This window comes from Pogona vitticeps, chromosome 3 (assembly GCF_051106095.1).
Source record: "Pogona vitticeps strain Pit_001003342236 chromosome 3, PviZW2.1, whole genome shotgun sequence".
Lineage (NCBI taxonomy): Eukaryota > Metazoa > Chordata > Lepidosauria > Squamata > Agamidae > Pogona > Pogona vitticeps.
In genome coordinates this window covers 263,310,248-263,324,841 of record NC_135785.1, presented here as the reverse complement: position 1 = coordinate 263,324,841, position 14,594 = coordinate 263,310,248, and the positions used below count along the sequence as shown (strand labels likewise).

Sequence of the window (14,594 nt, the reverse complement as noted above, 5' to 3'; positions counted from 1 at the left end):
GATTATTGTCCTTTTAACATGGCAAGCCGCTTTGGGTCCTTTTCAGGAGAAAGCCAGGACGAGTACATAAATGAATATTTTGCTGCCATGGGCCGTGCCGTCGCCCTGGAGAACGAGCGATCCTCGAAAACGTCCAGTCGTGAACAGCCGTGCTCACATTTCTTGTGAACTCAAACCTGTGGCTTCCTTTAAGGAAGTTGATCCATCTCGCCTTTGGTCTCCCATTCATTTCCTGTCCGTCGTTTCAGCTGCCCAGCTTGGACACCCCTCCCTGGTGGTAGGAAACCCAAGCGTGTGGGTGATCCTGGTCTCCTCCTTACAACTGGTGTTCTTTTCTGATTCCTTCCTTGCTGCCCTTCTGAGTCTCCACCTCCTTCTGATTTCTTGGTCTTTTTAATCTCCCTTGGGGTGGATGTTTGAACCAAGGAATGCAAAACTCTTTCCTTCTTTTTTCCAATCTCTCCAGGGTCTGGAGGGTTTCATTTTAAAAATTATTAAAAGTAATAAAGAGTAAATAGAAAATGAAGAAAAATGCAGGACTGTGGGTCTTTCATTAAGGTCATCTAGCAATGCCCATCTCCAGATAAATCATAGCATGAACTTTATTTGGGAGGAAAAAAAGAGCAAACACACAAATGTAGTTGGTAATTATGAGGGTTTTGGTCTTCTTCGTGGTCCAACTGCCTGGGCTACGATCCAAGTTCATCATCCCCTTAGGGGCATGTCTTCCTTCTCCCGCAAAAAAGCGGGGGGACCAAAAGGAACCCGGAATTCTCCCGTCCCGACATGGTGGCCCTGTCCCTCTTTCAGATTTCGTAGCTCTATGGCGCCCGAAGGGGCTCCCGCCTCCTGATTGGCTGCGCCGCGCCGGAGTTCCCCGGGCCAGCTGTTCTCCCCCTTTGCCGCCAGCTGTTGCAGCCGGGCTGGTGCCGCGCCCGGGCGGAGCGCGCGGGGAAAGTCAGACCCCGGGGAGGGGGGAGGGAGCTGATCCTGCGCCCGGACAGACACACACACACACACAGATTGCACTCACGTCCCCGCTCTTCACTTCACTTCGCAATGCTGGGTCCGTTTGCACTCAAAGGAATCCGCACCACGGTAAGCGGCGAGATAGCAAGAGTTGCAAAAGAGAGAGAGAGAGAGAGAGAGATGGATAATCCAGCTGGCATTTTACTAAAGGGCTTCAGCCGTTTGTCCTGCTGCCACCAGCTCGGACCCCTCCCCATTGGGTCGGACTGCACCTCCCATCGTCCCCAGGATGCTGACTGGGGATGGTGGGAGCTGTAGTCCAACCCATCGGGGAGGCTGGTGGAGCTGTGCTATGGAAATAGACGGCCCGTTTAATAAATAATAATAATAATAATAATAATAATAATAATAATAATAATAATAATAATAATAATAATAATAATAATAATAATAATAATAACAACAACAACAACAGCAGCAGCAGCAGCAGCAGCAGCAGCAACAGCAACAGCAACAAACAACAATATTTATTTATTTATTTATTTATTTATTTATTTATTTGTTTGTTTGTTTGTTTGTTTATTTATTTATTTATTTATTTATTTATTCGATTTTTACCCCCTCTAGACAGCTTATATGCTGCCCACTCTACCCAAAGGACTCTGGGCGGCTTACAACAATTAAAATACAATAAAAATACAATAAAAAGATAAAACAATTAAAATAGATACTCTAAAAAATTATTAAAAGTAATAAAGAGTAAGTAGAAAATGAAGAAAAATGCAGGAGTGTGGGTCTTTCATTAAGCTCATCTATCAATGCCCACTTCCAGGAAAATCATAGCATGAACGTTATTTGAAAAAAGAAAAAGAGCAAAGACACAAATGTAGTTGGTAATTATGTCAGACTAATGATCTTTGTAGGAATCTTATGAAAATACACCTCAGTATTGCTATTAATATAATCAGTGAAAGGAAGCCATGAGTTTGGGGAGAAAAAAACATTTTGAGGACTTGATTGTTTAATGGCTCTAATCTGATGAGATGTTTTCCCCCGATTTGGGGAATTGCCCAAGTTCTGCTTCTCGGAGAGTGCAAGGAAGTTAACCAGGGTCATATTCTCATTTTCAACTTTAAATAATGGCTGTCAATGTTGTCAGCCACCTTTTCCTTTTCAAGGAAGTGAGAGCTGGACCATAAAGAAGGCTGACCACCGAAAAATTGATGCTTTTGAATCGTGGTGCTGGAGGAGACTCTTGAGAGTCCCCTGGACTGCAAGGAGATCAAACTATCTGTTCTGAAGGAAGTCAACCCTCAGTGTTCACTGGAAGGACAGATCCTGATGCTGAGGCTCCAATACTTTGGCCATCTCATGAGAAGAGAAGACTCTCTGGAAAAGAGGAGAAGGGGATGATAGAGGACGAGATGGATGGACAGTGTCATAGAAGTGACCAACATGAATTTGACCCAACTCTGGGAGGCTGTGAAAGACAAGAGGGTCTGGCGTGCTTTGGTCCATGGGGTCACGAAGAGTTGGACACGGGTTAACGACTAAACAACAACAACAACAAAGAGTCTCAAGCAAGAGACATTCCCAGCTTGAAAAGCAATAATTGAAACCCGGTGCAAAGCATGTGCCTCGCTGCAGGGGCACAGCCCTGTTCTCTCCTCCTGATCTGGTTTCTCTCCTTCCCTCCCAGAACGTTTCTGTATGCCCAGAAAATATGGCCGAAGCTCCAGCTAGCTCTCCCAAAGTGGTCCTTTTCCGGCAGAAGAAGCGAGGGGGGCTGACCTACCGCATCCCAGCCCTCCTCTACCTGCCCTCCGAATCCACCTTCCTGGCGTTTGCAGAGGAGCGATCGTCACCCCGAGACGAAGATGCCAAGCTTCTGGTGATGAGACGCGGGCAGAAGAAGGAAACAACGGTCCAGGTATGACTCCATCCAGCTGCAAGGGGTGGAAATAGCTGTGCTGTTGATTTCCTCTTTTATGGATATATATATATATTTTTAAGAGGTACATATTCAGACGACAGAGGATTGTTAGGCATAATTCCATGATGCATTTGGCTTAGTATGTTAACATTAAGATCTTTTTTTCTTCGCACTGTAGAGGAGGCCAAGCCAATTGATCCGTCAACTGTTTCGAAAATAACATTTTGAAAGGAAGAACTTTAACCTTCAAATTGTTACTATCAAAAACATTCTGCTTTAAAAACCAGGTATTTCTTCTTTAAATCGAAGGAGTTAAAGAAGGAGTTCTATTAAATCTAAGGAGTAACTAACAGCTGAAGGCCCACCTTTTCAGGCAAGCTTTTAACAGTCATGACTGAGTCTTTGAATGCCATTTTTTGAGTTTTTAAAGTTCTCAATGTTTTCAATCATTCAGTGTATTTTAATTAGTATTGTAGTTTAATCGATTTTCATGTGTAATTTACTTTGTTTTTAATTATAACTTTTCAATACTGTGAGCAGCCTTGAGTCCCTTTATCGGGGGGAAAGGCGGCCTATAAATTAGACAAACGGACAAATAAATAAGATGATGGAAAAGTTTCAGAGAGAGTTCAGACCAAAAGCAATACGGATCAGAGTAACACAAATGCAGAGAAAATTGGATCGTTGCTCCAGCCTTCATGGGTGACAGATGTACATGCTTCCCTCAAGGTGAACACTTTAGCAACCAGACTCCCTCGCTTGGAGGCATATAAGCAGAGATTACATCGCCCCTGTCAGCAATTCTTCAGCTGAAGAGCTTGCAGTGGCTGGACTAGATGACCTTTAAGGTCCCTTCCAGCTCTACCGTTGTAAGATGCTGTGCTTCTAAAGTGTATAGGAAAAAAGCCCTCTGCGTGAATCATAGGCTTTAAAAATCTCCCCCACCCCTTCAAGTCTGCTCATAAGACAGCCTTTCCTCGATAGGTTAGGATTATGGCTGTCTGTGGATGATGGGAATTGTAGTCTAACGTACCCGGAGGACACCAACTGTAAGAAGGAAAGGTTTAATAGCTTGGCAGGCAGGCTGTGTACCGAACAGCTGAGAAAACGCCTGCATCCTGGTATATATTTATTTGCAGAGCTGACGCCAGTAACTGGAAACCTTGCTGAGCGCATGCTTTGGGAGACGCACGGATTTTGGGCTCAAGTCCCAACGTAAGATCGTGGCAGCAAGCGGACCTTCCTCTAAATAAGGAACTGATCTGCCAATCCGACAGTAGCGCCCCAGAGAACAGCTATTTCAGGCCCGGCTTTGAAGAGCCACAAAGCTTTCTTTCCTGCCTTATTGCTCCCAAGGACGCTGGTGAATTCCCCCCCCCCCCCCGTACGACGGCTGCACTCTTATCTAGAGAGGCAGAAGGCTGCTTCAGCATAAAACTGAGCCAACTTGTGTTGCTGTCTTGTATAACCAGGCGGGCCCAACTCTGGCGTGAACTTTTTTTGCTTCTAGGAGGCGTAGGAGAGAAGATGTAAAGAAGTCCGTAAAAGCCCAGAAGTGGCCCCTCAACAGCTCCTGATTAGGTTTGCCCCAGCAAGCCAATCATTCCGAATGTCTGTAGCTCTCACATGTGGTTTCCGGTGAATTAATAAAATCATGCTTTCCCCTAACAACTTCCAGAGTCTCTGAGTCAAACAGACTGATGAGGGTGTCATTCCCCCCCCCCCGTACAAGTGCTTGGGGGAGTCCTTGTCCAAAAAAGAAGGTCCCAGTTCAATGGATGTTGTACTACATACACGTTTCCCACTCTGAGGCTGTTCTTTTCTTTTAATACAATCATAGAATCTATGGGGAGACGGAAGGGCCGCCAGTCAAAGGCCATGGGTTCGAATTCCCTGCTCAAGGCAGGAATCCTGATCAAAGCAGCTCTGGCAGAGGGTCGCCCCAATTTTTCCTTGAAGGCTTCCAGCGCCGGAGCGCTCACCACCTCCTGTGGTCATGAGTTCCACTGTCGTACTGCTCTAACAGTTAAGAAGTTTTTCCTAATCCTTGAGTAGCTCAAGAAGGAGAGGATGTGGGGTCGCTCTTACGATAAGAACAGAGCCCAAGAGTTAGGGAAACAGCCGTTCTTGAATGGCATGGCCATGCTCGTCATAGTGCGGGAGACATATTTTTACTTTGGAATGGTGGGTGGTATAGTGACACTGGAGTAGTGGATCAGGCTACACTGAAAATAGGCCATGAGCTCATCCCAAAGATGCTTCGGCTTCAAATTAAAAACGACACAGTACTTTCTAGTGAATGGACACCCTATGGGCATTCATTCACCCAAAGCAAATATGATTATCTAAATGCAGTGCCAAGAGTTTTGTGGTGGTTAGTTGTTGTTGTTGTTGTTTTTTACACAAAAGGCATTTTGTGGTGTGTAGATATGCATGTGATTGATGTCTCTAAACACATGGCAGCTCCAGATTCGGAATCTCCTTTTGAAATACAGGAAGGCCGAGAACAAGAACATCAGCTGGCCTCGGCAGGCCGAGAAGCCATGCTAAGAGGAATGCTTTGCGTGAGATGTTTTCCAAAGATCAAAAGTTCCACAATGATGACAGGAAGGATCTCTTTCTTCTTGGGATCTGTTCCTGCGGCCAAAGTGCCCCTGTAGAGCTTATGTTGTAATTTGCCTTTCCTGGCTTGGAAGCCATAAAGATTAAGCCATTTCAATTTGGGATGTAGACCTGTTTTGTAGAGCTGCTTTTTTACAGATAGATGTTTGGGGTGAAGACGCAGCTGTGTGGGGTCCCTCAAGGCAAAAACGAAGAGTGTAAGTGGTCCCTTGAAGAGCAAGAGGCTGGTGGAGACTGGGCTGGACGGATCGAAGCCCTGAGACTTTTTTCAGTAGATGGTTCTGGACGCTGGACTTGAAGAAGGATGCCAACCAACTAGAGCAAGTTCAGAGGAGGGCGACAAGGGTGATCAGGGAGCTGGAAGCCAAGCCCTGGGAGGGGGAAAGACTGAAAGAATTGGGCCTGTTTAGCCTTGAGAAAAGAAGACAGAAGGGAGATAGGATAGTGCTTTTTAAATACATGAACGATAGCCCTACAGAGGAGGGGCAGGATCTGTTCTTGATCATTCGGGAGCGCAGGACACGTAATGATGGGCTCAAGCGACAGGAAGTCAGATTTATGTTGGATATCAGGAAAAGCTTCTAAACTGTTACTGAGCGGTATGACAATGGAACCTATGACCTCAGAGGGAGGTGGTTGGTGAGCCCTCCAACGCTGGAGGCCTTCAAGAAAAAATGGGACCACCCTCTGTCGGATCCGCTTCGATTTGGATTCCTGCCTTGAGCGAGGGGGTTGGACCGGATGGCCTTCAAGACCTCTTCTAACCCTATGATTCTATGATCTCACCAGATTCAGTCCCTGTTTCCTCTGAGTTTAAGGATAGTCCTCAAAGTAGATGGAAGATAGATTTTCCCCAAAAACACTATTGTTGCAAGACATTCCTATCACAGTGCAAAGTAATCAAAGTTGGTTGGGCCTGAATGAATAATGAAGAGCCATTCATTTACAAAAAAAAGCAAAACAGTCTTTTGTCTTGTTTCAATGTCTTTTAATCTCTTCATTTGTTCTAACTGCAGAAATGACTGGCTGGCCAGAAAAGGGTTCAAGAGAAGCAAAATTGCATTTACCGGTTCAAGAGGGCACAGCTTATTGGGGAATTTTCACTAGTCTTCTTAGTTAGCATTGCATTAGGCTGTAAAAGCCCCCTCCCAGTGTAAGTGCATGCAGGGTTGCTATTATCCCGACACATCTTGCTATTGGGTGCTAAAAGATTATTTGTTTTCAAGGGTCAGAATTTGCTTTCATAGGTCCAGAGGAAGGTAAAAAGGTTCCCTAAGCCTTCCGTGTTGCCCACACGCTTCATTCCACCCTGCAGAAACCTGAGAACCTAGAATTATTTCTTAACATCCATTCTCTGCTTTCCTCCAGTGGGGTCCGGTGGAGGCGCTGGAGACCGCCATGTTGCCCGGCCACCGCACCATGAACCCTTGTCCGGTTTATGACAGAAAAACCGGCACCATTTTCCTCTTCTTCATTGGCGTCCAGACCTACATTACAGAGGGGCACCAAATCCGGACGGGGAGGAATGCGGCCAGGCTGTGCTACGTCTCCAGCCAAGACGGCGGCCACACCTGGAGCCAGGTGACCGACCTGACAGACCAGGTGATTGGGGACGACTTGAGAAACTGGGCCACTTTTGCTGTCGGCCCAGGCCACGGTGTCCAGTTGACCTCCGGGCGGCTGGTGGTTCCGGCCTACGCCTACTACATCCACAAGCGTTTGTTCGGCCGCCCCCTGGGCTGTTGGGTCAAGCCTCATAGCTTCACCTTCTACAGTGACGACGGCGGGAGACACTGGGCCCGGGGCCAGCTCCTCAAAACCTTGCGCACCTCGGAGTGCCAGGTGGCAGAGCTCACCTGCCAGGACAATAGCCAAGTCTTGTACTGCAGTGCCCGCACCCTGCACAAGTACCGGGCGGGCGCGCTCTGTGTGGACCACGGAGACCAATTCGTGAACCCCTCCCTGTGTAAAGAGTTGTATGAGCCCCCCCGAGGCTGTCAAGGGAGCGTGGTGAGTTTCTCCCCCATGCTGGAGTCCCTGGATCTGAGTCGGCAGGAAGAGGCTCGCAAACCGACTCCTCGGGCATCGGATGCCCAGCCGTTCTCGGCCTCCCTCAAGAGCGCTGCGTCGTGGCTGATTTTCTCCCACCCCACCAACAGGCGCACGCGGACGGATCTGGGCATCTATTTGAACACATCCCCCTTGGATCCGGGGTCGTGGAAAGCCCCCTGGGTGCTGAACCCGGGGCCCAGCGGCTACTCGGACCTGGCCGTCTGCGAGGAGGGCAACGCGCAGATGTTCGGCTGCCTGTTTGAGTGCGGAGCGTCCTGCGAGTGTGAAGAGATTGCTTTTCGGCTGTTCACGGATGTCGAGCTCTTGAGGAACGTGGGGGAAAGTTGCTCCGGCCCCCGTTCGCCCCCAGAGGCTTAGGTGCCCAAGGCCGACCTCCAGAAGACTTTCATCTCACGGACAGACGCCTTTCTTCTTTGCCTTCGCTCCACCGTTGGCTTCCTTGTAGGACGTCGAGACTTTCACAACAGGAGCTGCTGCCTCTGGCCTTTGTCGTTGGGTGCCTGGAACAACGCACAAACTTTGACACAAATTCGCCAATCGATCCAAACGGGGCAGTCGCAAGCCAGAGATCCTTCCGTGACCTCGGGGGTTGTCGCGCATGACTGTCAGCTGTGATCTTGTAACAGGCTTGGCGTTCATATTTCAGGGTTACAGTCATTATAGCCAGAGCTGTGTGGAATTTGCATAGTGCCTCTCCCCCCCACCCTTTTTGGCTTCTCCTTTTCAGTTTTAATGAAGCAGTTTCTTAAAGCTGCCCCAGAAACAGATTCAAAACAGACGTTTTGTCCCTGTCGCTGTTCCTTGTGGCTGTTTTCCCTGCATAGGCATCCTTCAGTCTCGAGAGACTATGGTAACATGCTCTGAATTGAGGAGTGTCCTCTCCAGAGCATAAAGCCCGGGTAAGGTAATATGGAGGATAGGCTGTTACCCAAGCAGCAGATCCCCCCTCTCCACATTGCTGAAATGGTCCAATGGAAAGGCAAGAGCCAATACAACTGGTTCCAGCAGTGTCGCAGGAGTTGGCAGAACGACACATGCTGCCTTCGGGACTCCAGCTCCGGATTTTGCCTCGAGGTTAACTCCTGAAGCCTTTTCCATGAGTGGATATAGCCACAAGGCAGTGGAGGTTTGAAATTGGAGTTTTCCTTCTCCTAGTTTTCCCTGATCCTGGATCTATATTATACTTATTTCAGGAGCCTGGAAGGGTTACTTCTGTTGCAGTTTTCAGATTTTCGGTTAAATTCCTCCTGCTGTGCCGCAGAAGTGCTGGGATTATCAGAGCAGAATAGCTTCCCCAGAGTAGACTACCCCTTTTTCTTATTAACTGTCACTTACTGTCTCGATATCACACCTTAGACCTTCTGTGTAGAAGAAAGAGCAAAAGGTGTCATTACTTACAAATCAATAGCAAACTGACAAAGTGGCTGCCTTCGACAACAGACCTCAACGGAATCAAGGGAGGGAAAGAGACCCAGAGCAGAGAGGTGGGCTGTGTTTGAGTTCGGAAGCAGGGAAGGAATGATTGGTTAGTGCTGGAGAGATTGACAGTCACCCCAGCCCAGAAAGGTCCCTCCCAACCACACCTGCTAGAGGTAGCATGCGAGGTTGCAAAAACGCCCAACAATCTCTGACGCTATCACTTCCAGAATGAATACAATTTTTTGCTTTCTGAATTTCAGCAGAAGAATGTTTGAGTAAAGACCTGAGGGCATAGCTGAGACCAGTGGTCCCCAACTGTGGGCCTCCAGATGTTCTTGGATTTCAACTCCCAGAAATCCTGGGTGGTGGCAAGGGCTTCTGGGAGTTGTAGTCCAAGAACATCTGGAGGCCCACAGTTGGGGACTACTGGCTTAGAGAAGTTACATTTTGAATGACATCTCATGGAATCTCCCCGTTGTCTTTGCTGCAGAGGTTGTAGTCCAAAAAAAGTAACATTTCCTAGCTGTGCTTATTTCCTCAATACTCTGGCCCCAAAATGTTTCCTACTAGGGCCATTTAGCAGAAAAGCTCTGAGTCTTTCATTAAACTAAAATTCCCACAACTCCCTAAGAAGGGCCCGTAGCAGCTAAACTAGCATCACACCCTTGTAACTGGTTATCATGGGGATACACACTCCGTGAGTGTCCGCAGTTTGCTACCTTGATACAAAGTGTCTGGTAAACAGCTGTCCTGTTGAACTTCAGCCTCAGCTTCCCAGTTGGGTTGAACACACAACTCGGCCGTTCTGTATGCTTAATTTATGTTCATTGGTTATTCTGGCAAATTTTGAAGTGCAGCTAGCTGTGATGACACTCCCTATCGCTACACCCAATACAGAAGTCCACCAATGTAAGCAAAAGGGTCGGCCCCATAATATCCAGCCAGTCTTAAGTAGTTTTCCTCTGAAGCAGAAACAAGGTCTTTGCTAGGTCTAATGGGTCCTGATTGCCTATTTGAGACCAAACCAATTTGCATTAAAACCAGGGAGGTTTTAATGCAACAACATGCAGTACTGTATCTTTCTAGGGAAAATGCATTTCCGTAGCAAATCAAAAAAGCCACAGCATTCTGATTTTGCAAGTCTATGGATCCATGACAACACTACTTGTTCTGAACCCTGTGGTGCTAGAAAACAAGGGTGTGATTCATTTTAAAGTGTATTATTTTAAAAAAATTCTAACTCTTCTGTAATGCCCTGTAGCATGTATGGGCTTGATCCTCTGGGAGATTTTTTTGGCTTTCAGGTACAAAGATGGAGGGGAGGGGACAGCTTGATTGTGTTCCCACAAGCGATGCAGTTGTGTTGTCTACAGTTGTGGCACATTTGCTGGAAATCACCTGGCATACTGCACTGTTTACGGTCCACCCTGCTTAAAATTGCCTTTGTTTGCATTTTGTATTACTTCCCTGTTGCAGTTTTTGAATCTTTAAAAACCTTCATCCCCACCCCAGCTAGTAATTTAGGATATGAGAAAGAGATCAGTATCAAACTTTTGAATGTATTGGTTTATTATAGGCAGGAAGACTCCCCCCCCTTTTTAAAAAAATATTGCTGTGCTCACTCATCAATCCAAATGGAGACTTCAGCCAAGAAATCAGAAGAAAACTGAGATTTGGAAGGGCAGCTATGGAGGAACTAGCAAAGAAAATCAGGTATAAAGACACGTCACTGGAGATGAAGGTGGGGGTCATCCATACTATTATATTCCCAATTACTACTTACAAAAAACTGGACAGTAAAGAAATCTGATGGGGGGGGGTAAAATTTATTCTTTTGATATGTGATATTGGAAGGGAGCTTTATAGTACCACCAAGTGCGGGAAATACAAATAAAGGGGCTGTAGATCAATAACAACGAAGAGGTTTTCTTACTTTGGATGAGAAGACCCCCGGGAAAAGATGGTAACTTAAGGGAAAAAGCGGAAGCCAGCAGGAAAAGAGGAGAACCAAATATGAGATTTTGTTCTTTAGTCGTTAAGTTGTGTCCGACTCTTCGTGACCCCATGGACCAGAGCATGCCAGGCCCTCCTGTATTCCACTGCCTCCCGGAGTTGGGTCAAAGTCATGTTGGTCGCTTCGGTGACCCTGTCCAACCATCTCATCCTCGGTCGTCCCCTTCTCCTCTTGCCTTCACACTTTCCCAACATCAGGGTCTTTTCCAGGGAGTCGTCTCTTCTCATGAGATGGCCAAAGTATTGGAGCCTCAGCTTCAGGATCTGTCCTTCCAGTAAGCACTCAGGGTTGATTTCCTTCAGAAAATGGATAGGTTTGTTCTCCTTGCAGTCCAGGGGACTCTCAAGAGTCTCCTCCAGCACCACAATTCAAAAGCATCCATTCTTCGGCAGTCAGCCTTCTTTATAGTCCAGCTCTCACTTCCATACATCGCAACTGGAAAAACCATAGCTTTGACTATGTGGATCTTCGTCAGCAAGGTGATATCTCTGCTTTTCAAAATGCTGTTTAGTTTTGTCATCAGTATGCTATAGTGTTCACGATAATCCACATTTTGTCCAAACTCCGGGAGGCAGTGGAAGACAGGAGGGCCTGGCGTGCTCTGGTCCATGGGGTCACGAAGAGTTGGACACGACTAAATGACTAAACAATAACAACAAATAATCCACATTTTTCAGTATCCGCAGGGAGGCTTGGAATGGATACCCCATGGATACAAGGGTCCCACGGTACAACCCACAGTCCATCTGAATTCATTAGGATTGGACAGTCAAGGGCTACTCAACCTATGCTGCTGTTTGCCACAGTTTTTGATCAGGGGAGCAGGGTTTTTTTTGGGGGGGGGGGGTATCATTGCCAAAGATTTGTGAAAATGCCGCCACCGTTCCTGTTTTGAGTCTCAGATGCCATTAAACATACTTACCTTACCAAGTAACCTTTTCAGCAAATCTGTGAATTTAATCCAGTCCCTTTTTGGGACTTTAAGGCAAGCTTGACGCTGGATCAGGATGATGGGGCTGTTTTCAGGAGGCAGGTGGTTTGGCACACCATGGCCAGAATCCCTACTGACCTTCCTGCCAGGCTGGCATAACTTGACCTGGCTAATTGTGGCTAATCAATAAGGTCCCAGAGCAGATCTCAGCCATGCAATGGGTGCCCAGCTGTGCAACTGAGACACACCCCAGCTTGCTTGTCAGGTCGTCTCTAATTAGCTGCCCTAAGTTACACAAACCTTTGGTGAAGACCAACAGCACTCTTGCCATGTGTTGGTGCCATCTGGCCTGATGCGCACAGGCGGCATGGAGGAGAAACAGTAGAGCACATTCGGAACCTACATTACATTTTTAAAACGCAATGTCCAGGTTGCCACTCCAGGGGTGGAAGGAATTGTTGCATTGCACCTTTACACAGGTTGTGGTGCTGTTGCAGACCAGAAAAATACAAGGAAATACTGTGTGGTTCCCTCTAGTGGGCACTTCTGATATTGCACCTTAGAAACATTTACAGTAAAAAAATACTTCTGGTTTAGGATCGCTAACAGAATTCCTGCAAAATTCTTTTCACAAGGCCTTTAAAATACCCTTTAAGACAATGTTTGAAAGCAACTCCGTGCTACTCTTGTGATTAACAGTCGTGTTACTTTGTATCCCAAAAGTAACTAGTTACAGTTAACTGTTGCTTGTAACTAGTTACTTCAATTTTATAAAGAGATTGCAAGGTATTGGGGAAAGCAATGCCAACCCCCCCCCCCCATGGTCTCTGCACAGAGCAAGATGCATGGAAGGAGAACAGAAAGGAGTGGAAAACAGCTGGCTTGCCTAGTGTGGTTGACCATCACCTCCCAGAAGCCCAGGGCATCCTGGCCAACAGTGTGGAATTCTGGGAATTGAAGTCCAGAAAGGGGCTCAACATCTGGAGGGCAAAAAGATGAGAATCCTTACCAGCAGCCACCCAGGAAACGTCTGGGCCAGTTGCCTCTCTCAGATACTGTACCCAGGAAGCCACACTGATCGTGCATTTAACAGGTCCTTAGGTTTTTGGCTAAAACGTGTACATCTGTTCTATAACGTTAGGCAATGTTTTCATCATTTTGATTCTCCGTGCCTGGTGTTTTCGAATAATAGTAGTAATAATCACCATTAGAGTGAAGTACTGTATGCAATTTTTAAAATTATGTATATTTTTGGAAATGCATCAGTAAGACTTATTCGAGGTTTTTGCACGCCCTGATTTCTGCTGCCGGGGCTGCAATAGTTCTCTCACACACACACACACACACACACACACACACACACACACACACACACACACACACACACACACACACACACACACACACACACACACACACACACACACACACACACACACACACACACACACACACACACACACACACACACACACACACGAGACCCTCTTCCTTTCCAAAAAGCCCCGGCCTGCAACCTGGACGGCGAGGGGAGGAGATGATGATGATGATGCGCGAAGTGGGGGCGGGGCGGAGTTCCCCATCCAAAGGCTCCGGCAGAGCTGGGCAGCCCCCCCCTTCCCCAGCGCAACACACACACACCGCTTTGTCTTGCGGGTGCGTTCCCTTTTTTTCTTGGACTACCACTCCCATCGTCCCCTCCGCCCGCGCTGCAGCCGTTCCCCCCCCCTCCCAAAAGGTAAGTAACGAAGGTTTGCAAGGCGGCTCTCGGAATTGCCCGGGAAAAGGGGGCTGGAGGAGGAGGAGGAGGAAGAGGAGGAGGAGGAAGGCCTGAAACCCCCCCACTTCCGCCAGTCCCATTAAGCGAGGGGGTGGCCGGGGGGGGGGGAGTCGCGACCGCTTCTCTTCCCCCCCCTGCATTGGCTTAAAGGCCCGAAGGAGGACCACCCCCCTCCCAGAGAGGATGCTTAATCATCATCTTTACACCCTCCCAGGGGAAGAAATGCAGCAGAGCTGCGGAAAAGACCCTTTCTTCTATTGCACTACAGCTCCCATCGTCCCCTGACCAGCAGAACCTGAAAAGGATCCTTGTTGTTGTTGCGGGGGGGGGTTACAGTCTCCCTCCCCCCAATCTCCCAGCCCCGGTGACAAAAAGAATCGCCTGGCAAATATCCATCCATCCATCCATCCATCCATCCATCCATCCATCCATCCATCCATCCATCCATCCATCCATCCATCCATCTATCTATCTATCTATCTATCTATCTATCTATCTATCTATCTATCTATCTATCTATCTATCTATCTATCTATCTATCTATCTATCTATCTTGCTCCAGGGTCCACCCGCACCATCATCCCCAGCCAGGATAGCCAGTTTGGGGCTCTGGCCTCATCAGAGAGAGGGAGGGAGGAAATGAAATTCTGGAGAATTTACCTTTTCCACAACAGGCATAGCTTTACATGGCTTTTTTCTCTCTCTCTCGTTTTCTTGGCTTTTTTTCCTAAGGGGCACAAACTCAAACATGTAGAATGATAAGGAGACTATTGTTATTAATATGATTATCATCACCGTTGCCATCATTTCAAAAATGTACGGTATATCTCTGCCACTAATTGGGGGGGGATAT

At 47.3% G+C, this 14,594-nt stretch overlaps 1 protein-coding gene across 1 annotated transcript; it reads left to right on the top strand.

The window, feature by feature from the left end:
* Positions 1-862: 862 nt before the first annotated feature.
* LOC110078143 (sialidase-3) lies at positions 863-11,964 on the top strand. Its single transcript, XM_072993417.2, has 3 exons — positions 863-1,098; positions 2,669-2,899; positions 6,893-11,964. The coding sequence occupies exons 1-3, from the start codon at positions 1,060-1,062 to the stop codon at positions 7,952-7,954; spliced, it is 1,332 nt and encodes a 443-aa protein (XP_072849518.2). The 5' UTR covers positions 863-1,059; the 3' UTR covers positions 7,955-11,964.
* The last annotated feature ends 2,630 nt before the right edge of the window (positions 11,965-14,594 follow it).